General features: G+C 36.2%; 1 protein-coding gene across 1 annotated transcript in view; it reads right to left on the bottom strand.

Moving 5' to 3' along the window:
• The window catches only part of PLEKHA7 (pleckstrin homology domain containing, family A member 7), a 95,427-nt gene that overhangs the window by 5,728 nt on the left and 63,348 nt on the right, over positions 1-26,351 (bottom strand). Inside the window, exons 7-15 of the mRNA XM_010012071.1 lie at positions 24,332-24,513; positions 21,827-22,309; positions 15,616-16,138; positions 13,531-13,617; positions 10,740-10,793; positions 5,793-5,861; positions 5,551-5,631; positions 4,304-4,453; positions 2,408-2,509 (exon numbers count right to left, since the gene is read on the bottom strand). Of these exons, the coding sequence (XP_010010373.1) occupies positions 2,408-2,509; positions 4,304-4,453; positions 5,551-5,631; positions 5,793-5,861; positions 10,740-10,793; positions 13,531-13,617; positions 15,616-16,138; positions 21,827-22,309; positions 24,332-24,513 (1,731 nt within the window). The remainder of the gene's footprint in view (positions 1-2,407; positions 2,510-4,303; positions 4,454-5,550; positions 5,632-5,792; positions 5,862-10,739; positions 10,794-13,530; positions 13,618-15,615; positions 16,139-21,826; positions 22,310-24,331; positions 24,514-26,351) is intronic.

The following is a 26,351-nucleotide window of genomic DNA, read 5'->3' as shown; positions in this document are numbered from 1 at the left end:
ACTTTCTGTCTTTGATCAGAAAATATGTTCAGCCAGGTTACAGATCAGCAAACAGGGTGCCAAGAACACAAACATTTAAATGATGGAAAACGTTATTTGCCTGTAGTAAAACTCACTCGATAGATGAGAAATATCTTGAAAGATTGCCAGGGTACAAACTATAAATTTGCACATTTCATTTCATTTTTCTGAGATTAATCATACTGCAAGGAACCAAATGATGGATTTACAATAATCAAGCCTCAAGACTGGTAAAAACCAAACCAAAGCAAAGCAAAACAATCCACATGTACAAAAAAATCCTGCTTCTGAAACCACTCAGAAAATGTTCTATTAGTAATGTATGAAAGCCAGGATATCTTCTAATATTATTTCTTCCCATCAGTTAAATATTGATGTGAAGAGAATATTTCAGATCAAAAATGGACTAGATCTAAAAGATAAACAGATGAATTTGTTTTTAATTTACAAAAGCCAAGATTGTTCTTTACAAAAGGGTATAAATATACTTTATGGGCAACTATGAAAAGGTAACTCGGAGAAATAAATTGATTTCTCTAACTTCCTTCACATAGAAACATAATTTAGAATGATTTATAAAACCAGAGGAGAAAAAACAGCTAAAAAGTTATCACTGACAAAATACGTCTCAGTTGATTTCAACATGCTCAGATCCCCCCAACCCTTAAGCAAAAGACAATGAACTAGTAAACTTGTAAGCTAGATTTACCCTGACCAAGTTGCTTGAAACATTCAGTTTTTAACCTTTTAATTAATGCTATATAGAAACAACATTAGCTGTTTCCTACAGCAACTTGACCCTGCAAATTTACTGATTTTTTAATAATATTCCAGGAAGACCACATCTTTTTAAATACAGTGTGTATTAATCTAGTGCTTTTGGAAAATACTAGATAAATGACTCTGAGTCTACATACCCTTGGGCAGAGATTAAAAAACCTCTAATTATGAGTACTTCAAGAAAGATGTTTTTGAAGGAATATAGTTTTAAGAACATTCAGTACTTTCTGAAATAATCACCTCCTCTTAATATCTCAAAAAACGTATTCAGAAACATATTTTTACATCTTAGCCAAACATATCTATACATACATACATATATGTAAACATACACACACAAAACACACAATGTGCATATTCTGTGTGTGTGTGCATGTGAATTTTGTTAAAATTATGCATATATTTGATATGAGGTGTTAATAAAACTGAATTAAGTCTATTAATTCAGTGCATTGCTGCATCAGATACCACACATCCAGTATTTTAAGCATGCTCAATGCAGAATGGGAAACTGTTAAAGTACTTTAACAAAGTGTATTTTGTTTAAGCCTGTAATTTCCCTTTGTTAAGCAAAATAATCTTATACAGAGATGATTTTATTCTAAAATACCTCTGGGATTATTTGGAGGAATGGATTCTACAGCTGAGCTCAATTACACAATATTTTGGCTCTAGAAACTGAATCACTCCCCCACTGCCCATAATTAAATGAAAATGGACTTTAACGCATGATGCAATTAAAAATAGAAGTTTTACAGCTCTTGCTTTGACACAAAACATATTTCCATTAATAGTGAAAATAAACAGACTTCCATTTCTATCTGATATTTATTGCAAATAAATAAATTTTAACTAGTGAGCTTTTCTGGTCAGGGTATTTGGAACAGTAGGTTAAGATTTCAGCAAAATATATACATTAGCTTTGTTCCTTATATTTTGTCTTTTCAATAAAACTGTTCTGCTTAAGCACAGGAAAAATAATTTGGACTGTATTTCTTGCTTTAAGAATAAAATCACCAGTTGTAAGCAGGTATGTAAAAATAATCTGGTGTGCCACTTTCAGTTCAGCAAAAAGAATAACTTAGCTTCAAAGAAAGCTTCTTTGTAAGATTCAAAACTGAATAATTGATTTAAAACTGAGATGCCTTTCAATTACTGATGGCTGTTAAACACTTATTCTACTTCACAAAACAATCTGCAGAGATAAATCTTCCATAAATAGCAGAACATGACAAAGAACAAGTAATGACAATACCAAGCCAGTGACTGATGTTCTTAAAAATGGGTAAAGAAGCCAGCAATGTCAGATCAAATAAATGGAAGACTAAGAAGTCCTGCACAGTGCTATAAATTAAATACGTTATCAATGTCAAGATGTCAGCATGTAATAAAAACATAATAAAATAATGACAAATTTGCATAGAGAACTTATGAGAAACTATTACACATGCTGCAAGACAGCTAGTTACTGCACAGCTCTGCTGTGACAGTGCCTGAACTTGGCAAACTACACGACAGCTGAATACAGTGCAAAAATTGCAGAGAATTTCTCTTAGTTCAGACAAAATCATCTCATAAGAAAACCAGCATCTGGAAATGGACTCACCTGAGATACCAATGAACTATTCATCTGTTCCTGTAAGGCTTTTTTCAGCTGGCTCACATCTTTTTCTAATTTCAGATATTCATTCCAAGCATTTTCCATTTCCTATTAACAGAGGGAATACTCTAATACAAAAGTTGTAATAAATTTCACAATACCTGTATACATTCTCTAATTAAGCACCAAAGTGTTTTTAAGATAGTGGTGTTCTATTATAAAAAGAAGAGAGAAATCCATTTTGTTGTCTAGACTTCTGCTTAGGCTGGAGGATAAACTTCAAAACACCTTATATCGCTTGCAAGATCAAGTCAAGAATCCCTAGTTAAAAAACCTCTGGAGAGCTTCCTCACACAAAACTCTTTCTTAAGCATAAAACTGGCATGTAATAGAATCTGAACTATGACTAATATGCTATAGAGGAATCAAGTCGATTCCAGTTCCTTTTCCTTTACTCCTCTATTTAATTATAAACAAGTTTATAATTAAAATCCAGTCACCTGAACCAGAACTCACATTCTGAAACACAAAGCATGTTATCCTTTAAAAGTTCTAGAGACTGTGCTTTAATGTCATTGTAAGTGTCTGCACAAGCAGACACCTAGAAAGCAAGGCTATCCAATCACCCTTACTTATTATTTCCAGCATCCATGGTACCATAGTCTGCCTTCTGACCCAAAACTGAGAAAAATCAAGTGTCTAGAGCCTTTTTATGTAAGGAATGATGGAATTGGCTTTTTCTCTGAATTCTGGAAAAGAGATCGCTTGGGAGTTGAGGGACAAAAATAATGGAGGTTTATGATACTATGGGTGACATGGAGAGTGTAGAGAATGACTGACCGTTCCCCATCCTTTCTCATACAATAAGAAGGTTCTATCACATGAAACACGCAGAAGCCAGGCTCAGAAAAAAAAAATAAAAGAAAGCATCTGTCCGCTCAGTGGGGAAAAGACCTGTGCAATACCTTGCCAAATGTTTTTGGATGCAAAAGGTTTACAGAATTTAATATGGGACTGTACAGGTTCTTGGAAATGATCTACTGAGGATCACCAGACAAAATAATACCGGCCTCAAGAATTCTCTGAAAAGAAAATAGTTAGAAGCTGGATTGGTTGTGACAGGAAATAATACTCACTCCTCCTATCCTTACTCTTCCCTAAGCATCTGCTGATGCCCATTGCTGAAGCCAGAACCCTGGGCTAGAAGGAGCCTTGGACAGGAGCAGTAGAGCCATTCTTACAATTACTTGCTATTTATGCCCACAGTTAAATTTTAAATGCTGTCTGTGAAAGACAGGCACAAAAAACTGCATATATACATTTAAATAATACTGGAATTTTTATGGTCAAATCTTACTGTAGGAAAGGTGTTCATGAAATTCTAAAAACACACTTACGAAGAGCTAGTCTCATACTCATTAAGAGGTAGGAATAATATAGCGAGTACAAAACACCCTGGTTTAATATACTCTCTTTCATGGCCAATTCTTAGAAATATTTTTATTAATAAAAATTCAATATCAAATTACACTTGAATTTTATTAAGGCACAGTATCAACAGATTCAACAGACTTTCCCAATTCCTTTTCCCCAGAAAAATACACTGGAATCACATACATATTTTCAAAGGACCAGCGGAAGGATTTTCAATTTAAGTCCCATCCATAAATGTAAAAAAGGTAGAAAAAAGGTTTTTTAGCTTTTTTTAGGGGGATAGTAGAGGGATCATTGAAAAGGAAAGCTGGAGAGATTGCTTAAAATATTTTTGTTCTGGTTTAGTATCCTGTACCTTCACCAGATCAGTTCAGAAGAGGCCTTAACTGCCCTATCCAAAAAACAATACAGTTTTACTCTAACTGGTATTTTAATTATCATTTCCTTGAAACAATCAAAACCACACACCGTTGAAACTTTAGATATTTCAGCTCGGATATGTATGAGATCCTCTTGTAAAAGTCTCTGCTGGTAAGAAATCTTCTCCGCGTGTTGCGGTTGGTCTTTGTACTGCTCCATCTGCCTGTGCGAAACCTCCAAAACAGACTCCAGCTGATCCTAACAAAGAAGAAGGTGGCAGTAAGCTTATAGTAGTCACATGGAATTTTCTGGATGTACCTGTGGGAATGTAAAAGTTGTTTTCCATGCCCCCCGGTCTTCCCTATAAGCCACTAGAGTTTAGGACTGGCCTCCTGTTGCGGAGACTAAGATGTACATGATAAACTGCAGGAGTCTTAATTAAATCTTATAACTAAACGTATCTGATATTTCCTATTAAATCTTTCCATTAAGTAGCCAAAATTGTGAAAAACACAAAGCACTGAGAGGGGAATTTAATTTACAGTCTGTACAAAACTTTAATTTACAGTTTCAGAAAAATCCCCTTAAACAGTATAGAGCTGTGACAGCACAGCATTAGCTGCTTAAGGATGCACTGCTACAGTTGAATTAGCCATAAAAGCAAGGAAAGACAAGGAAAGGCAAACCATTTTGTTATTGTTTACTATTTGAACACTGACTTGAATAGGCACAAAGGAAAAGTGGTGGATTCCAACTACAAACTTGTCACAGAAGATATTCCAGCATTTTAGTCATAACCCTCAAAACTAAGTTCACAGCACTCTATTCAAACCAGCATAGGTTTCTGAAATTACTACAAACTTCAATCTCTCTCCCTTCTCTCACTCCCTTTTTCTTTCTTTTCTTTTTTTTTTCTTTTTCAAAAAAAACCAAAATACAAATCACAACACCAGTTACAGCAAGAGCTCAGTATGGTGGCACACTGCTATTTATGCAAACAATGTTTGTGCAGGTGGGAAGAACTGCAAAATGAAACATGACTCAGCCTCCCACCATATACATGTTAAGACTTAATGCAAAACGACACAGAAAAGTCTTTGTACGCCAATTTGTAATAATGGCCAGAAAATTAAATGTATACAATTTTAAAACGTTCATTTTCAAAATCATGTTTTCTAAAAGGGTGTACTCAATGCTGACACAGAAACTGATGTTTGCCTTATATAAGTTTATACACATGTCCACGGGAAACTACTACGAGCAGCATCTAGTAATTTGACTTTTTTGTTCGCAATTCCGTATTTTATTATTAGATACAAGTTGCTATTTTATAAACCCCTTTTTAATCTACTCACTTTGTTTTCCTTAAGAGCTCTTATTTTGTCCTCCAAATCCTGCAGAATTCTGTCCTGCTCACAGAAAACACTTAGCTTGACCTGAAAATGAAATTATACAAATACATGTTAGATATTAAAAAACAAGCAGAAAACTCTCCACTAGCAATATTGACCCCAAAGAACATAACGGGAACATGTTACAGTACAACATAAATAGCCAAAACAGTACAAGAGGTTCTGAAGTGGTATTTGATACTTACATCAATATCACTTTCTGCAATTTTGACAGGTTTGGTACTTCGTTCTTTTAATGTGTCACGCCCTGTCACCTAAGAGGAACAGGTTTTAAAGATGTGAGAAATTTGTTGCAAGCAAAACCTGATTATGCTTCATCAATGAAAAGTTTTGTTAAATATTCATGGTTATTAATAAAGATTAATAAATGTTGGACACAAGTCTTTTCAAATACGGTTTAGTTGAATTTTTAAAAATGGGATCAGAAAGGTTTACTAGTTATATTAGGCTATTTAATAACTCTTACAGTAGCTTAAAATTCTGTACAAAATAGCATAATGCCACCTGTCTATGGTTATGAAGGTTCTGTTCCTGCAAAACCTAATAGTTTTAACAGTTCAAATTTAATAGGTTTCCTGAAGCCAATGGACTTGAATAGTTCCTTTAAATGTGTGGTTGCATTAATTAATGACTAAAAATACAACTTTTTGGCAACTATTTCATTCTACAAAGTATAGCCTCTTCCATAGTACAGGGTAAATTTTATTGAAGACAGACTGTTATAAAAATGCTATAGTGGAATTAAATGTGATTAATCTATTTTGACATGTTTATAACATACCAAATCTCTCATTCCATAAATCACTGGTTTCCTATTTCATTTCTGGTGTGAAGATTATCCTCTCACATAACAGTTTCTAAATCAATACAGAAACTATACTATATCATACTTCCAACTTTCACAGCAGTCTTAAAACGAAGGCATGTCTATCTCTGTTTATAACATTTATTACTTCCACTGTCTATGTGGGACTCTTTTTGTGAATAAATGAAGTTAAGAAAATGGCAGTATAATACAGTCCATTAATCATACAGGGTTTTAAAGCCTTAAACTTTAATGACTTGATGTTGTTAGATTAGAATATTTTTAAGAATTCATTAAAGCAAATACTATCTTTCCAAAGAAACACCCAGTGTTTAGAAATATAGTAGTCATATATGGTATATTTCTAGTCATATACAGGTAAGAGTTTATGAAGTAAAATTCACTTAAATATTATCTTTAATAATATAAGATCAGAGGTTTTAATATAAGAACAGAAGTTGTTAGGTTTTTTTGGTGGGGTAGCAGGGGTAGTTTGCTTTTATAATGACTGACTGGCAATCTCCAGACTTGAAGCCACATGGTTTCCTTATTAACCTAAGAGGCACCTACAGGATCATGCTAGCTTTCTTAAAGTCATTAATTCTTGCTGTAAGTATAAATAAATCTTTGATACAACCTCGATTTCTCTCTAACATGTTTTACGAAGTTAGCCATCTACACACTGTATTTTCAAACTACGAAGTAGGCTTAAGACAGAAGAGTAGGCTCATCATTTATGGTTACTGTCTTCTCTCCTCCACTGGCAGACTCCATTCAAAGACTCATCATGAAGTTTCATGTGGTGAAATGTTACTTCCCCACCACCAAAACAGAAAGCGTTTACTGGCTCTCAAAACTTTGAATTTTCTGATGTTTCATTTTCAACAAAGATGTGTTTTATATAAGAAAAATCCTTTCTTTCAGAAGTATTAATGGAATTATTTAAATGCTAAATCCTATGTATCCTACGTATAATAGTAACAAGCAAATATAAGCATAAATAATAGCATGTCAAAGTAAAAATTTTGCATATTTAATTACCTGCAAGCTAAGAGAATGCAAAAGCCTTTTTCAAAGCAATAGACTTAACATAAAACCCAGCGCCTACAGATTTGGGAGATATTCTAAATTACATATTCAGAAATGTTAAGAATTTGTTAATTATCAAGCAGTGAACATGAGAACATAATGAAGATTTAGCATGCTTTCACATTTTCAAAATTACACGTAGGAGTCACTACTTGACACAGTAATTTTCAAAACATGATAAAACAAAACCAGACACTAAGGGCAGCCATAATTTCACATACAGACTCCAAAAGGGTGGAAAAAAAAGGGGGGAGGGGAAGGAAAGAAAAAATAAAATCTTACAGAAAGCATTACTGTTTACCATAAGATACCTGTAAAAGCCAGAATGTGTAAACATTGACTGCTATTTTAAAAAGCAATGGGATGAGCACATTTCAGATGCAAGCAGTCTTACATGTATACTGGATAGTAACCCTTGTGCTGAGTTCTTCAGCACTTTGTATATCATGTTGATCAGAGGTCCATTATTTTCTATCTGTTTCAAACAAAAGTTTAGTAATAGCTTGTTATAGATGTAAAAATGAAAACCCCCAAACCTTACAACTCATAACTCCATGAGCAACCATAATCACATGCTCTTATGTCACACCAGTCTTAAGGCTTATAGTGTATATAATAAAAGCTGCCATTATGGAAGCTACAACTAGGTATCTACCTATCTTGTTATATTGTGGGTAGATCGTTCATCCAACTATAGGTCGTCTTTACTTTTGCAAAACACACAAACAAACACACAGAACAAAATAGATTTGCTCAGGCATGCCCAACTGCAGTTTCAAGACTGTTGGGAATTACAGCAAGAAATTTTCTGTCATGTAATATTTAGCAATGCTTACACCAAGAGCTCATATTGGTAATTTCAGCAACCTAGTTAAAACCTCAGTAAAAAAAGTTATTTCAATAACACTAACCCTTCCTCCCATACCAAGAACCTGCCATGCACTATTTCCTTCATTTTATATGTGATACAAGCCTGCACTGGCAACCCCTTTCAACCAAACAGCTTCAGATATTACAGTATGACTGCAAAAGAATAAAGCAGGACTACTGCTGAAACACTGAGAAGGCCCACAGATTTGCTTCAACTGGTCGCACAATTTATACGTGGTGACACAAAGTTTCTTACATTCCTCTTTTTTTTGTTTGTAAATTATTCAGAAGAGAGGCTGCCCATCCATCCCTCCTGTAGCCTGCTTGAACTTGATTTCATAGTCACAAAAAGGGAAGCTTGCTTCAGCACTTGTGTTTCACCTTAGTTGCAAAGTCATCTCAGAAGTTTGTGTGGAAAATTGCGGTCTTATTTCTTTTGCTTTTCCTTTCTGCTTTTCTAATACAGGGTCTATCCACTTTAGAGATTAAAAAAACCCCCTAACTTTGGAAACAGCTGTGGAAATGTACTGCAGAAAAGGTTAAGCTTAGCTTACAGGTACACCATTTCTTTCATTCTCCACATACTCCTATTTCATTAGTGGAAAAAGATTACATAGTCATTGCAACACTATTTTGGGGGAGGCGGGGGTGGGGGAAGAAAGGTTCATGATCTAAGGGCAATATTGTTAAAGGAAACCTCCAGAATGCATGGTGTTCGGCAAGTTCATAAGTATCAATAATATTTCCTTATAGTGTGAGTAAACAGACTTCAGACTTCTTTTTATGCCAGAACTAGCTCACTTGCAAGAGAAAACTACTGAAATGGATTAGTACCTGTAGAGCATTTTTATTTCATTTATACTTAATTTATAATACACTGTAATGCTGTAATGTTGAACAAAATCATCTTGGTATTAGCACAGAAATTATTTCTTAGATAATATTTTTAAATGCTTAAATAATAAAAAATCAGCTCATATAGAAGGATAAGAGCAAGAGAGAGACAAAACAGGTGAGTAATTACAAGTTACTAAATGTTGTGTAACTGATTACTGTAGTCAGGTTTGGTACTATAGCATGCATTATGCAGTTAATCGCTATTCCAAATTGGAAAGTGGTATTTTGAAACCTCTACAGGGATCTTCAGAAATAATCCATTAGTGAAATGAAAAAGGTTTAACTCCAGTTCTAAAATCTTCAGTCCTATTTGAAATTGTCTAGTCTGAGTAGGTCTAACTCAAAGCCCAATGAAGTTAAGAGACACTTGAATTAATAGGCTTTCTGTCTAAGCCTTCAGTGTCTTAAATGAAAGGTACCATGTACATTAACTGTGAATTTGCCATATTCCATCATTACCAAATCAATATGTAATTTGCTTAGTTTCATACAGCATTCTATTCTTTTTTTCCTCATAGCACAAAACAAAGAGTCTCTACATTTAGTGGCAAAACACAAATGTAACCAATGCAAAGACACCTTCTCAAGTTTCACATGGCCTCTTTAATCTCTCAGCAACCTGATGTGAATTTTTACATTTCCAGACCAGTAGTGAAAGAAGGTTATTAAGAAATGCCCATCTTGAAAAATTACATCATTCTTATGGAAACACATTTGACATTTTGACTGTCAAGATTTCCAAAAGGGAACTCATGCTAAAATTAAGTTTCTTTTCACAGAAACATCAGGTGCACCCCCCCACCATTTCTCTTTTTGGCTGGTTTTGTCAGGTGCTATACATGCTATAAGAAGGCACAAAGGGAGCTCCTGGGAGACCAAATAGCTCTTCATGTCCAGGATTGCAACAAATCAATCTGGATGGAATCCACTAAATATTTTAAACCCCATCCTAATAATTCTGCTAAGCATGTAACATTTTCAAAGGCTTAAATTGTGGCCACTTTTAAATGTGAAAATTGTTGTGCTTTTTAATAGACAAAACACTATGTTTATTAATAAATTTCTCAAAGTGTGGGCCCCTTTAAGTTGGAATTTGTCATAAAATTCAGTTGATGGCTTGGGAAGCAGTTACATTTGGCAAAGCCACAAACATAAGAACAAGGCCTGAAGTGAAACATGTCTGACCAATTTTATCTGATTTCACTAAACCCACATAATGCCGTTCATCCAGAGTACTAGTTACACAAATTCTTCCTACAAACTGAAGCAATTACATTTTTTGGGTTTGCACTTTAATGGTATAGGCGCTACAATAAAGACACTCAATATTCTAAGTACAACAGTGATGGCAAAAGACACAGAGGTTCCATCTCAACAGACAGTGATTTGAAAACCTGCAGGTACAAAGATGATAAACAAAAGATCACTGGCTTAAAAAAAATGATGGAAGGAGACTCCCATAAAATCTTACCTTTAGATCCAAATATTCCAAATCCTTTTTCAACTGGATATAAGTGTCATCCGCCTTCAGGTAAGTACATAAGGAAAAAACAATGTCATGTATTTGAATGTTTGAAACAATTTCAGAATACTTGGATTAGTTATATATAAGAAAATGGATGAAAGAGGAAACAAAATAACAGAGTAGGAAGTACATAAAAAAGCACATTTGCTCCACCAGCATATTGCTATTGACAGCTGAAAAATGGGCAAAATGTTTCCCAAGAATATTACTACCTCATGCCCACTCTCCAAACATATAGATTGGACTTTTCCATCTCTCTTGCCACAGGTAACTACTTGAAACAGTATATTTTCAAAAGTTACTTTTTCAAGATCAATTTCCACTGACTATCCCTTCACTGAAAAAGTTGTGGTGTTGTCCTCCAGTACATTATGTCTCTTTAGAAGAAGAGAAGACTTGTACCTAACTGAATGTCAGCTGTAACTAGAAGCCATCATATAACAAATCATTAGAATACTTTCGATCACATTTCATACACATTTTAAGCTATTAATTCATTTATTCAGGGAAAAGTACAAAATGTGTTTGGTGAATAAAATACTGAAACAGATCTCAACTACATGAGTAGAAAATCTATTTTGCCTTTTCAGTAATAGCATTCAGCTTGATGCTTATTTTTCATTGGCTCACCTGTAATTGCTATCACCCTAATTTTATAGCTACATTTATTTAGCAGCATCTTCATTACAATTGCTTCAAGAAAAGCATGCGCAGAAGTCATAAAAAAGTTATTTCTGCTTTTTTCAAAAGTATTTTTTATTTGCAATACAGAACAAAATAAATTTTAACTGTTGCAAATATGTTTGTAGTCAGCCAAAATGCCCCAAAATTCCTAGAATTTTTACTGCTGTTTTGACAGGATTTTATATCCTGGGTACATTAAATTTCTGACTAAAAGAAAAACACAACTATACCTTTTCTCAAGTTTTGAGCCAGTAAGAACGTGTAGTTTGAAAAGGAAAGAAAAACATTTTATGCCATAAAATCAACAGATCACACTTGCATTTCTTTAGAGGTGTTCACTTAAAATTCTTGTCCATCCAGCTTCTAAGCCTGGCTGAGGGCTTGACTAGAAAGTCTGCCCTTTTTTTGAGAAATCCCTGTTACTGTCACCATCTTAGTGCAATTGTTCTGTGGGTGAGGTAAGTTGGGAAATGAAACATCTCCAAATTCCAAAAAAATTCCTTTAGTTTTGGACCAATATAAAGCCTCCAATTCCAAGTCAAGTCACCACATTTTATTCCCAGGTGGCTCCATTTTTGAGGCTCTAACATGAGCCAAAGAGCTCTAGAAGTACATTTCTGTTTGATCTCACATTTAAAAGTCTCATACATGAGTGCAATCAAGAGCACTGTTGATAATCCAAGATGCCCCATAGCTTTTATGAACCAACATTCACCGGCAGAACTGACACAGTTACAAGCTCATATGAATGTACAGACCGGCTGACGCATTTCCACTGGCAGGTGACACAGCATGTGGCACAGGGAGCCAATCTCATCATGAAAGCAGCACAAAGAAATGGTTTTGCTTTAGAATGAACTTATCTAGTATTTTAACCCACATTTCTGAATATGCAGCATTTTCAGAAATAATACGAAAAGAAAGAATACATAACACTGAAACATAAGCAGTGTGCCCTGTAACTTAAAATGCTCATCCTTTATAGCAAATACAGCAACAAAGAAAAAACACAAATAAACCTGGGAATTGTAGAATGCCAAAGAATGGGCAAGAAAGCACAGACTCGAGCATGCCACTAATAAAGCATCTGCAGAGTCACAAAATGTCATACAGCACAGATGAGCCACGCAGCAGCTGACCTGATAGGTGGAATTAGTTGGCAAATGCTGCAGTAACTGTGCGATTGTGTAATTTCGTATACTAGCCAACTTAGCCTGATGTCTCCTTAATCGAATGAGAAGCAATGTTAGCTCTTCAGGCTGCAGGTATTTAGACACATTGTAAAGAGGAAATTAGCAGTCTTCAGGGAGAGTAACTGTAATTACATTTTTCACCTCAGTGCCCAGAAAGCAGTTACTTGACATGATTAAGCAATTATTTAATTAACTCTGCATTTGGTCAAATAAACATAAAAATGTTGGGTACTGTAATAACAGACAGCTCACCCTTGTTCACACTGCAGATAACAGGAAAATTCCTACAGGCTTTACTGGGAGCTGGGTAAGATTAAGCTCTCATTCAAGTTATATGAAGACAGGCTGAGAAAGTTGGGGCTGTTCAGCCTGAAGAAGAGGAGGCTGCGTGGAGACCTCATAGCAGCCTTCCAGTATCTGAAGGGAGTCTACGAGGATGCTGGAGAGAGACTCTTCATCAGGGACTGTAGCAATAGGACAAGGGGTAATGGGTTCAAACTAAAATAGGGGAAGTTCAGGTTAGATATAAGGAAGAAGTTCTTTACTGTCAGGATGATGAGGCACTGAAACGGGTTGCCCAAAGAAACAGTAAATGCTCCATCCCTGGCGGTGTTCAAGGCCAGTCTGGACAGAGCCTTGGGCGAGATGGCCTAGTGTGTGGCACCCCTGCCCATGGCAGGGAGTTGGAACTAGATGATCTTAAAGCCCTTTCCAACCCGAACCATCCTTTGATTCTAAGCTAGTAATGTGTTATCTAATCAAAATACAACTACTATGGAATGAGCAGTATTTTAAAACCTCATTGCGGTACTATGATGACACAAAAGAAAAAGGGAAAAGTATCTGCTCTCTCAACTTACCGACTTGCCATGCAAACTGGGTGCACTCACAGTATGTGTCATGTAGCCCATGGCAGGCATAGAGCGCCGATCAATGTGAGTTGAGCTCTGTAAGAAGCCACAGCCAGAATTGTAAGGACTGTCTCAAGGGAGAGGTATGTTGTACTTGAGGGAAAATTCAGAAGATATGCACCCCTGCCATAAATTTTCTATCTGAATTCACGGCATGCTCGGATGAGGGTAACATTCATGGGCCAGCCAGATCCTTTGATGATTATGTAAAATTTACGAATGAACAAATGCAAATTTAGCACCTGTGATGCTGGGCAGATCAGTGGATTCTGGCAGCACAAGATGCTTCAGCAGAACATGCAAAGTGGCTTCCAGCAAATAAAGAAAATACTCATAAAGTCCCCCCCTCAACACCCCCCCCCCATAATGTCTCCCAGAGAAAGGCTGGTGCACTTTTGCAGGTTTGTACTCCATACAGCAACAACTGTGAATGATCTCTTTTAGCCAGGGAACACTAAGCTACTAACATGAGTGACACCTTGTGGCAATGGGTTCCATTAATACCAGGGGTTTTTTTAATAATCACATTTGATCTGCCCCTTTCTGCTATGTAAACCTACTGCACATCCGTTCTTTCACCCTTCTCTTAATGCCAAACTTTCATGGCTTTCTTCAAGGCAGACTAAATGTCTCATGATTTATTTTTATTCCTGAACCTGAATTTCACTGAATGCTGTTTTGTTCTGCCTAATGGTTTTAATTTTTTTTAAGTGTAACTGGATGGAATTTAATAAAGCATTCCAGGGAGGCGGGAGTATCACAAAATTCTGAAGACATGTACATTTAAATGTAAATGACACTCTGTGCTTACATACAAAAACATGAGCATTTTCTCCAGAAACTTTTACAGAAGTTTCACTGAAAAGTTTTACAGATGAGGAAAACTGTGTTTTCCTTCATTAGTAAAACCAGGATGACATAGAAGAGTTTTATGAGTAAAATATATGTAGCCACATTGCACAGGAAGGGAAAAGACTGCTACACATTCCTTTGAAAGGGATGCAATGCTTCAACTTACTCATGGAGAAACCAATATCAGGAGTTAAAAAAAAAATTCATTTCCAATGCTGCACATCACTAATTAATCCTCTGATGGTGTATTATACCTCTATAAATGCTGAAAGACATCTGACACCTACAGAACATATACACCAGGTAAAAAGCCTAAACCATGCATGAAGCTGGCATGCAGCCTAAAGTCATGGTCCTAAACGCATGCTGGGTATGTGAATTTACAAGTCTCTCTCGTTGCAAATACTCTCCCCATCAGAGCCCATGGTTGCTGTCAAAGAATACAGAGGCTTTCATTTTCATTTATTCCAGTGTAAGAACTACCAAGACAAGCCAATCCTACATTGATTGAATCCTGAATTTCTCCAATTTCCTTAGGCAAGGAGAGCTACATGGAGTACTGAACAGGGAAACCCCTGTCACCTCTGATTAAGAACTGCCTACAACACAGTGCTTACAAAAAACCCCACACTGAAATTCTGCATAAGGTTAAAGTTTCAGACTAACACTATTTGATTTTGGTTAGCCTACTGATAATGCTCTGCAAAAAGCTTAAATTACCAAATGCCTGAAAAACTATTATGTTTCTAGCCATAACTCAAATCTGAATCAGCTGTAAGACTAACTACAATAGCAAAACATACAGAGAAAGCAAACACGGCAAACACTCACGGCTACAAGCGTAAGTAAATAATCAATGAAGAATTCATCCTGCTGAGTTTGAAATTCTTGCCTACCTACTCTATATATTAAAATACTTCAATCTGTATATTTTATACATATAAACATATGCCTTCCAGTTTTTTAGTAAAATATTTCAAACCAATGTAATGTGCCATGAATTTTCCTTCCTTAACAAAAAAAAAAAATCTGAAAGAATCAGAAAGATAAAGAGCTTTAGGGGAAAATTATCCACTGTATTAACTTCTATAACTTGTGTGCAATGAAAAATCACTAAATTAAATTACCAGTGTATCACACCACATGTAGAATAGTTTGAAATCAGTTATACTGCATACAAACCTTTACAGCATGACTTCGTATCTTCCTGGGTGATCCAGCAAAAGGAACGTCTATAGTCTGTCTTTCATCAGATGGTTTAACTGTAAGCCTTTCTGCAGGAGTGTGTGGTCTCCTTGGGAGAAAGCTTTTTGGAGGTCCAGGCGGAGGAATATCAGACGGAGAGGGTGGAACAGATATTGATCGTGGCACATCTAATGAACTTTTTGACTTACCACGATCAATAAAGTCTGAAGAACCTACATAAAGTGGGGCAGTGGGGCTGCCATGTTTAAATTGCTGTCTCTGCTGCCATTCATACAGCTGCCACACAGTTCCATCCTTATTTGCTTTCCTTTCCTCCTGGGACATCTTCAAGTGGCTAACACGATCTTGTGCATATTTGTAGTCACTCGGCAAATTGCGGTTTGGTGGTGGTGGTGGTGAGCTCCCTGAAGGCTGCCTGGTATTCTTTGGCAAAGTGTGATAGTTTTCAGGAAAAGGTGGATTGGGACCCTGACGTGTAAGAGTCTGATCAGAAGCGAGGCTGTAAAGGAGTGGGGGGAAATAGGGTAAATTTTAGCACACACTTACGAACAGGAGGGAATGATAAAAAATACAAAAGCTCTAATGACATTAGCAGAGGAGCTACAAGACACAACATACAAGATTCATCTAAAAAAAATTAACAAAGTAATATTAATGAAATCTACCCTGCACAAAACCATTACACTGTATTCATGCAAAGATGCAAATAGTATAAATACAGGCTTTTAATTTGGTGTCTAATCTAGGATGACCTACTAGAAATAAACTTAAGGGACAGCAGTATTATGTACTTAGGTCACAAAGAATGTCGAGATCATGAAGAAAGGAATTATTGTTGCGTTTAAAGAGCAAATCTGTAAACAAAAATATTTCTTTCCACCGAAAGCCACTAGGTGGTGCAGTTTACGAACAACAAATACACGCTCGTTAGGAAAAAATACCTTGAAGGGCAAGAGGAGATCTCACAAGTTACAGAATGAGTCTCTCAGATAATTTTTCTTCATATAAATGAAGCAAAAAAAGAGTAAGAAACAGCTCAAAGTCCCCAGGTCTGTATGATTTACCTTCATCTGACCTAATGCTACCGGTTCTACTGTTTCAAGCAACAAGCCTTTTTGCAACAAAACTCACTAACAAACTAGAATATAAAGAGGCATTACGTCCTGGCTTTAGTACTGTATCCATCATATACTGAAACTGTAGAAATTACATCTTTTAGTAGGTAGTTAAGACAGCAAAGGCTTTGACAAACCATAGTTAGCTCCCTCTCCTACTTTGAAGTCAAAATCTTTCCACAGCCTCATGCACAAACTAATTTCTGATTCTCCAGTTAAACATCTGCAGGCTCTGCAGTTGCAGTCGTTCTCCCATTAATTCAGGATCTCCAGACAGAAAACTATTCTGCTACACTTGCCACAGAGCAATGATACAAAGAAAAAAAAAAAAACCAACCCAAAAAAAGCCCCCAAAACCAACAAACCAATAAAAAAACCCCACAAATGCAGAAACTCAGATCACGTTCACCACTCCTCTCAGTAGACTCCACTCTCTGCAGGAGGGGATACCTGATGCTTTGGGAACTGCAGGAATTCCACATAGAAGAAAGGGCAGGATGGAAAGCAACATCTTTGTTCAGCATCCAAGATTAACAGAAGCAGGGGGAATAGAATTGCTACCAGTAACTGCTGCCCAGTACCTGCCTCCATCTCCTTCTACTTGCAGGAACTGGCACTGTTGGGCTGTCTCGAAATATGGATGCTCTTGAAAGGATACATAATTCCTCATGCCAAAAAGCAGAATAACTGCCCTGTGCTGCATGGAGGATTATGAATGTGTTAAAGCTCTTCTCTCTCATACCACAGACCATCGATATTACCTCAAATTTCACGATGAATGCAGGCAGGTAGTACGAACAGAGCTACTCAAAGATCAGTGGTTAAGTAACCTCTTTTCTTTGCCTAGCTCATTATATCATAGGTACTCTGCATGTTCTGTACTGTACTGCCAATTCTTTCCACATGAAAAATCAGTGGTTGGTAGAAACGTGTTTTTTCTAGATAAGAATGAGAGCTGAGAAAGCTTGGAGCCGGTTATGCCTTGAAATGACATCCGAGACAGGCATGACAGATCCTTTTGGCGATTTCTCTGTGGAAAACCGGGGAGGAGAGTTTGACCATTCCTATACACCAAACTGGTGCAGCCTTTATGAAGGCATTGCCAAACTATTAAATCATAGAATGGTTTGGGTTGGAAAGGACCTTAAGATCATCACCGAGTTCCAAACCCCCTGTCATGGGCAAGGAAGATGTTGCAAACCATCTGTGTGTGGTTATTTTCTAATCAGACACAAAAGGGTAAAATACTGAAATTAGCCAGAATTAATGCAAGTCAATGAAGTCATCAGAGCTAGCAGCTTTAGGAGCCAAAACAGTCTAAAAAAAATCAAAGACCCCATGAGCGTTAGGAGTTTTGAGGGGGGATTTCTTGTTTGTTTGGTTGGTTTTTTGATTTTGTAGGTTTTTTGGTTTTGTTTCCTTGTTTGGTTTTGGTGGGGGTTTTTTGTTTGTTAGGAGGTTGTTGGGGGGGTTTTTTGTTTGGTTGGTTGGTTGGTTTTTTGATTTTACTTCCTTGCTTAGTCTTGGTGGGGGTTCTTTGGTTTTGGTTGGTTGGTTTTGGGTTTTTGTTTATTTTGTTGTTGGTTTTGAAGGGGTTTGGGTTAATTTTTGCAGGGGTGGTGGTGGAAATCATGCCTTTCTTTTAGAAAAGGAAGAATTTGTGCAAGAGGAACTAAAAACTCTTTGGATGGAAGCAGCACTCTGAGCAGCTGGGAAGTGCACATGCATTACATTGCAGAGGGAAAGTCATATCCAAAGCTGAGCTTTACAGGCAACTGCCTACATACAGGCAGGTTGCAATTCCTCAGTATATGAAGTAGGGAGAAGCCTCCAGCTAAGATGACAGGCTTCAAGCAGGTGGCATCTCTACCACACAAGCTTTCAGACTCTTAAAAATAATGTGCATTATATAAAAATAGGTACTTAGATGATATACAAATTCCTCATAATAGGAAAGGAACAATGTCCCAAATGACTCAAATGAGTCCACAGCTGACTGTGGACAATTATTTTCTCAGGGATCAAGAGTAAAATTGAGCAAAAGCAGCTCTTCTTGAGAATCTCCCTCACTTGAATGATGAGGTATAAAGAACATAAAAAAGAAAGCAGACACTGAAGAGTGAAAAATGGCTTCATGCCCTATTATATGATTATTGGCCATGAAAATCATTAAGGGTCTGCAATGGGAAGCAACCCACACAGTAGATACTGTAAAAAGAAGACAAATGTTCAAAAGAAAACAAATACAATTATTAGAAACACTATGCCCATTCATGAGAATGCACGGAAGCTAACAAAGACATGTTTCTTCTTTAAGCAAACCCAGAAGGAATGGAAAGTTCTGCATAACAAGAAACGTTTAACACTATTTTCAAGGAAGGAAATTCCTCAACATGACAGCATTTAGTTGGGAAATTTTAAGCTTGCATTTATCAGATCTATATATATATTTTTGAGTGCAAATGAACTGCTAGAAATAGCAGATTTTTTACGATTATCCATTCACTACGTCTATCCAGGCACAGGAATCAGATTAAAGACTAACAATTTCTGGACAGCTGCTGTTTAATGGTCCTGACCTTTAATTACTCAAAACAGAAATCTCCTAAAAGCCTCCTTTCAAACCTTCTTCCAATTCTCTACATCTCTCTCAAAGGCTAGTGTGAACCCCGCCAAAGCAGGTATTCTCCTTTCCTGAGAACGGAGTAGGGTTAGAGAACTACACTGGATCTGACTTTAGTGTCATTGCCCAAGAGAAGTGAATCTCCAAACTGACCATAGGCAAACAGTTCTGAGTGCTTTATAAAAAGGAGAAGTAAAATACCTATTTGAAAGATCTAAATATCTACATAAAAGGTGCAATCTCTGCAAACAATTACACAAACAACTGCTGTATTTGTGTGAAGACTCTAGCTCAAAGGGTTCTTTCCTCTCACAATCAACTTGCTGGCAAGCATTGCAACTTTATACACCTGACAGAAAACAAATAAAACTGTACTTATTCTGGGTTCAAAAATTATAAAGGCTTCTAACTCTTCAAAGGTTCTTCATTTGTAACATTTCAGGTGGAATAACAGTCAACGTGGAGCATTAAGAAATTAATGCACATACTTATTAAAATGAAAATGGACTGTCAATCAAATTATCATCTCTATCTTAAATTTCTATATCCTGTAATCAAGAAGACATTTGACAACTAACATGCAACTTCTATCCATCAGTTAAACGCACTGCAACAACCTCAGCAGCTTCAGAGAAGGTGTCATTTAAAGATCTATCCATTAATCTTCAGGAAGGTAATGTGCAATTTATTCTGAATATAGCAAATATAACAACATTTAGCAGTGAAAGACAAAGAAAAGAAGGTCAATTGAGCTAAAATAGAACATAAAGTAAGTTGTTAAGGTAAGAAGAAAATTTATCTCTCCATATTTATATATAGTTATATTTTGGTTACGTAACTGCAGCTAACTCCTGCAAAGTTTCACTGAATGCTTCGCAGGTCCAGCTGAGTGAGTAGCTGGTTTTAGCTAGAACAAAACCTGGCACCTACAACAGCACTATCTTAACACTATACCTGATACACACCTAAAGTTGATTTACTGGAAAGAGTAATTGGGAAGAAAACAGTATTTATTTAGCTATCAGTCAAGCCTCATTACTGCCTGTACTTTTAATGTGAAAAACATTGATGTAAGTTTTTTAAGCACTGGCTAATTAGTTCAGTATATTTCTGTATTATTTTAGACTAATACACCTGTGCATGTAAGAACTAACACACCAAGTACTTTCTGTCATTAGCCATACTCTTTTGGGAAGCCCTGACTGATATTCATGTAAAAAATGTTGCAAAAAGTGATGCAAGTGTTGTCCCTGCCCGTGGCAGGGGGTTGGAACTAAATGACTTTTAAGGTCCCTTCCAACTCAAAACGTTCTAAGATTCTCTGATTCTATTCTATAATTCTAAATTGACTCTAGCAATCCAGAAGAACGTTAAATAACATTACAAAGTATGAAAACTTCTTCAAGGATAATTCCGAAGATAAGAGAGTACAAGAATGGACTTCCAAACAGAATTATCAAGTCTTAAATTTCTTACTGGATCCAAAATGACAAACATTAGCTTCAATAAGCACTAAAAAAAAAAAGTCCCACATTTTTTCTCCCTCCTAAAAACCACATGCTAATGTCTCCTATTAGTCTATATTATTATTAGATTTTAGCAAATGTATTAAGTAGTAATTCAGTAGATCATCCACATTTGGAAACTCCTCACATGCATCACACACCTGAACCGTTTTTCCTGACACTTGACACAAGGTGACATTCTTCATTTTTTCAAAACAGACATGGCTTCATTTTTTCAACTGGTACCTAATCTGACTGCACACTTTAAAAGTAAAGCAATTTTAAGATTCTCAAATTACAAAAGCATTCCAGTGCGTATTCCACCTCTCGGGACAACGTATGTAATTTTCAGGGACTGAAAAGGGAAAAGAGAATCCTGGAGACCATGGCAACATCCTAGGACCTCTTCATTAACTAAATGAGTATGTGGAGACCTTTCAATATATGACGCACACACTGTGACTCTGAGTGCAGTGACAGAAGAGTGAATGGATGCTTGGAACAGGAAGAGAAGGCAGAAGAAAAAAAAAATCAGCATTCTTTAAGTGGAAAACAAACAATTATCTATAATTTGTATTGTGTAGTTGTTTATGAATAAGAAGTAACTTAGGGCTCCACTTCACTTTCTGGCTTTTCAACTGTAGCAATTTTTTTTAAGTTTTAAGCAACCATAGTGATTAAAAACAGTAAAAAAAATAAGCACTTTAATCTCACTTTTTCTAGTTGCAATACAGTAAGAACATTAAAGGGATTTGATTAGCCAATTCCATACTGAACCTTCTCATGAGATAAACATTTGAAAAATACCATTCTGCACTCGAGGAGTAAGTAAATTGTCTTATATATCATTCTGATTTGCACTAAACATATTACTAATACACACCGTCCTTGCATTTAAGAAAATGCCACTTGGTAGTCTATTTAAAGATGGGCTTATTACTAACCTTCTTGTATCTCCTTTTTGGACTTTTACCCAGTGCTCCACTTGAGCCATGTTACTTTTTCTTTGACTCTGTTTATCTGGATTTGTTCTGGGAACAAACCCTCTTTTATACGAGCTGGTACCATTCTGCTCCACTAGGCCAGCACTCACACTTAATGAACTAGGAAGCGTTCCATTCTTCTCAGCTGGCTGAGGGTGAGCTACGTGGGACCACGATGCATTAGTTAAGTCTGGAAATAATGAATCAGCTTCTCTTAATGCATGCTTAGCCTTTCCCTTAGTTTCTGGAGTTTCTTTTCTGTGGATATAATGCTCCTCCTCCTCTTTTTCTCTTCTTATCTCCTCACGCTTATCATATCCGACCATTTCAGCTGATTTTTGATAGCTTTCTTTTGTATCTGTAATCTCTGCCTTCACACATTCTTTACAGGCATCCACATGATTGACTTGGGGAACAGCTTGCTGATCCACTTTTTCAGTTTCTCTGAAAAGAAAATAATGAACACGGCTTAACTGTGAAAGGTTGATGTGTTCTTGTTACTATTTTAGAAAAGATACCCACAAAAGCACCTTCTCCAGGCCCTGCTTAATTTGACATATTAAGATAGATATGCTCAGCAAAACTCAGTTGTTATTCCAATTAGACAAAATTTACTTTTACATTGCTATCAAGGAAGCAGAAATCATTTATATGCACTTGTAAAAATGACCGAAAATACTAATAATGTATGAAAGAGGTGTTAAACTTGTGTAATATTGTGTACAAAAAAAATGAGAAAACGAAAGCCTTCCTATCTCAGGAAACACTAAAAGCCAAAAAACCAAAACCAAACTGCCAACTGCTCATTACAAAGTAAAAAAAATCTTTCATATCTTTGTAGATGACTAAGAGACTACTCATTTCTGGCCAAGAGAACAGGACAGTATCTGCATTTGAGGCAGTACTATCATTGTCCAGGGAATTTCTAACCTGGGAGCTATTCCTGCAAAAAATAAAATTAAAATTAATCTCCATCACTCCTAGTACGTGCTGCAATGCACGCCATTTTGCTTGTTTACCTTATTGCCTAAATATTTCCAAAAACCTGTACCAGAAACCTTGATATTAAACTTACAACCCACTATATAATGTCTAAGGATCTTAAAATATTTATGTTGGTTTTGACACATAACGTACTTAATTTGCAATTTTCTTTGTCTCCTCGTAGTGATAAGCTTCTCAACAAGAGTTTTTCTCTTACAATTCAATGGAGTATTATTGATCTCAGAGTAGCACCTCATCTTCTCTGAAACTAAGTCCAGCTTCTTTATAGCTTTATGGAAGGTGAATTCTGAGTAAGTGCCATGAAACAATTATTTTCACTTCAGTCTCAAAATGAAGAGTCAACTAGGGGGAGGGACACTGGATCAATACTTCCAAGCTGACAGACTTCCCCAGTTTTTCTTTCAATTATTCCTACACTTATAAAGAAGATAAAGAAAAACCAGGTAACAGGTTATGTGTTATTTGGAATTTAAATCCAGAAACACTTAACACGAAATCATACAGGTTGTAAAGCTGTGGGAGACATGTTGGTCCTTCGCTTATATTTTACTTGTAAAAAGCAAGCAGCAGTGCAAGATACTCTAAGAAATTGCACCCTGACATTTTAATCCTCACAGCTCCAGCAGTTAAAAGCAAGGTTGTCTGTCTTTACAGTACAGAGTGTTCCTTCACAAGGAGTTGTAAGGAAAGAATCACATTCCTAAGTCAAAACATCAAGAAGGCTACATCAATTTTAAGAAAAGAGAAAAACTGGAAGCTCAAGAAGGCACAGCTGAATTTGTTTGCCTCTAGCACTAATTAAGAACAACAGGACAAAGGACATCCTCCTTTCTTAACAGCGCTTTGTTTCTACACAGAGAAAAAGAAAAAACCTTTTACAAGTATTAAAGGTCACCAAAGAAAGTGGAAAAAAAAGCATTTAATGCCTTCAGAAATTACTTGATATCCATAATTATGCACTTACAGTTTACCCATTTTTAACATTCTTTCACTCTTAACAGCATTTTAATCCTAGTTCTAAAAGTCCTAAGTTCATTTGAAACAACTCATTATTCTTCCATCTCCCTTTTTACTTATCTCTCCTCAAGGCTACCAAATTGGCTGTTGAACATGTATTAATTTGCCCACAAGACCTCTAACTTTTTAACTGAAATTCCCTACAAAACTCTATACACCCAGAAATTAATCCATGTCAGTAAATGTGGGCACACAATTTGAGTGTACATACAAACACCGAATACCAGGTTTTCTTAATTAATGTTAGCTAACTGATTTGCAACAGAATTACAACAAAAATAATTATTTCCTTAAAATGGGAATGAGTTTCATGCATACATTTATAGATGTATGCATAAAGCTTTCCTGCATACACTTTCAGAAATCACCAATCTGATTTTTACATATACGTATAAAATAGATGAAAAAACTTTTACAAGCTAACAATTTCTGTAGTGAACTTGCCTCTTCAGTGAAGAAGAGCGTGTTTGCATAAGAGCAGCTTGATTCATAGCCCGGATCCAGCCATTCATATCCTCTTGGGTATCTGCACTGAAGTAGTATGTCCGCATCCCTGAATGCTCTGCCTGAGAGCCAATAACAGAATTCCTATTATAAATATATGCCCGCATACCTGTATGAACAGCCTGTAAAGGAAATTAGAAAAGAGTCAGAGAGTCCTTTCTTTCCCCCCCCCCCCCCCGAAAATTTACTGTATCTTTTCCTAATACCTTTAAAAAAACCTTTTCAGGTTCCCTGACTGTTTCTTGAATTTTGGGTAAAACTGTTAAACTTGCAGCCACAATGGGCTATAGTGCAGCAAACTGTGATTTTCACTGAAATTCCCATATCACTTTTTCACACTATTAAGGCTAAAAGTGCAGTGCTTCTGTTTTTCATAGTACGAAATTTCAGCTTTTCATTTTCACTTAACTGATACATTTCATTTACCATAAATACGATACAGAACAAATTAAAGAAATCCTCACTGAGACATGCATAAGCAAGCCAATTTTCCCAGCTCATTTAATAAAGCAATTTACTCAGACAAAACACAGACAGTATCTTACAATTCAAGTAATTAAATTGCTTATTTAAGAACCGATTATAATGCATGTTAGGAGCTTTTGGTTAAAGCGTGTACCTGAACCTCTATATTAGCTACAAAACCACAAGACTTACTGATATACTTAGTAACACTGATTGAATTATTACAGCACATAAAATATTGACAAGTATTTCTGCACACCAAAATAATTTATGAAATTCCACTGCAAACTAGAGGGATTTGGAAATTCCTCTATATTCAATATTCAAACATATTCAATGTGGAATGTCTTTGTAACTCTAGGCTAGTTGAATTTAATCAAATGTCATCCACATTTGTCTAAGCAATAATATAGATATTACTATGTCGTATCAATCATGAAACACTTTTTTATATTTCCTCCAAGGTACTGTACAGATGTACTTCAGCTTGGGAAAGATTCATCTCCTTACTTTCCAAAAAACTGAAGAGAATATAGTTGGCTTGAAAGCTTTTGTAATGAGACTAAAATAAAATTAGTAATTTAAACTGCTGTCTATAAAACTAATCCTGCTACCCTACACAAAAGCTAATGGCATGAAACACTGCTGAGACAGGGTTGGGTTGGTTTTTTTTAAAGGAAAACGATTATCTCGACTTTTTAATTTTGCTACATCTTCTGTCAAATGTTAAATATCTTTCACAAATGTTCCCTAAATCAATGGTCCTTTTATTTTGATCAAATCCACTCTCTCATTACTCCAAAGTAAAAAAACCCAGACAAACCAATCAAACTCACACACTCTACAATCACAGGTGGCTTCAGATACACAGCAATAGTTTTAAACAAACTCGGGCTATTTAATCCAGTGCAGCCCTCCCTAAATATTATAATTTCAGTTGTTTACCCTCAATTTTCCAAATTACCATAATCTTAGAGTCCCATATCAACAACTCCAAAGAGCAAAATATTCGCTTGCTATTACAGTGCTTTAAGTTCTGTGAATGTGTGAAACGTGGCCTTTCCCTTCTGCGCCTCAAACAAGGAAGCCCCAGTTTGTTTTGAAAACTTTGGTACTACAGTCTCCAAAGGAGTCAGTCCCTGGCCTGCCATCACCCCTGTAGTGGAAAGGCTGAGACTGCACCAAAACAGGCAGCTAGAAAAAAGAAGGTGAGGAGGAAGAGATTATATAGAGAAGTCCAAGACATTCCCCTGCTAGAGAATGTGTCTGCTTCCCCAAAGCATTGGCTGGTAAGGAATACAAGGTGATTTCTTCTCCCTTCCCACCATTAGATACCTACCTTAAACAGACGAAACCGAGCCAGGACTTATATATATAAAACAGTAGCTCTGATCAGTTGTGCATTTAGGAATTAAAGGATTTTTTTTCATGTTTGCCTGGTTGAGTTCTTTGTGTTTTCTTTGTTGCTATTGGGGTTTTCTCTTTTTTCCCCATT

The sequence above is a fragment of the Nestor notabilis genome, unplaced genomic scaffold (assembly GCF_000696875.1).
Source record: "Nestor notabilis isolate BGI_N333 unplaced genomic scaffold, ASM69687v1 scaffold10273, whole genome shotgun sequence".
Classification (NCBI taxonomy): Eukaryota; Metazoa; Chordata; class Aves; order Psittaciformes; family Psittacidae; genus Nestor; species Nestor notabilis.
This window is presented reverse-complemented; position numbering and strand designations above follow the sequence as displayed.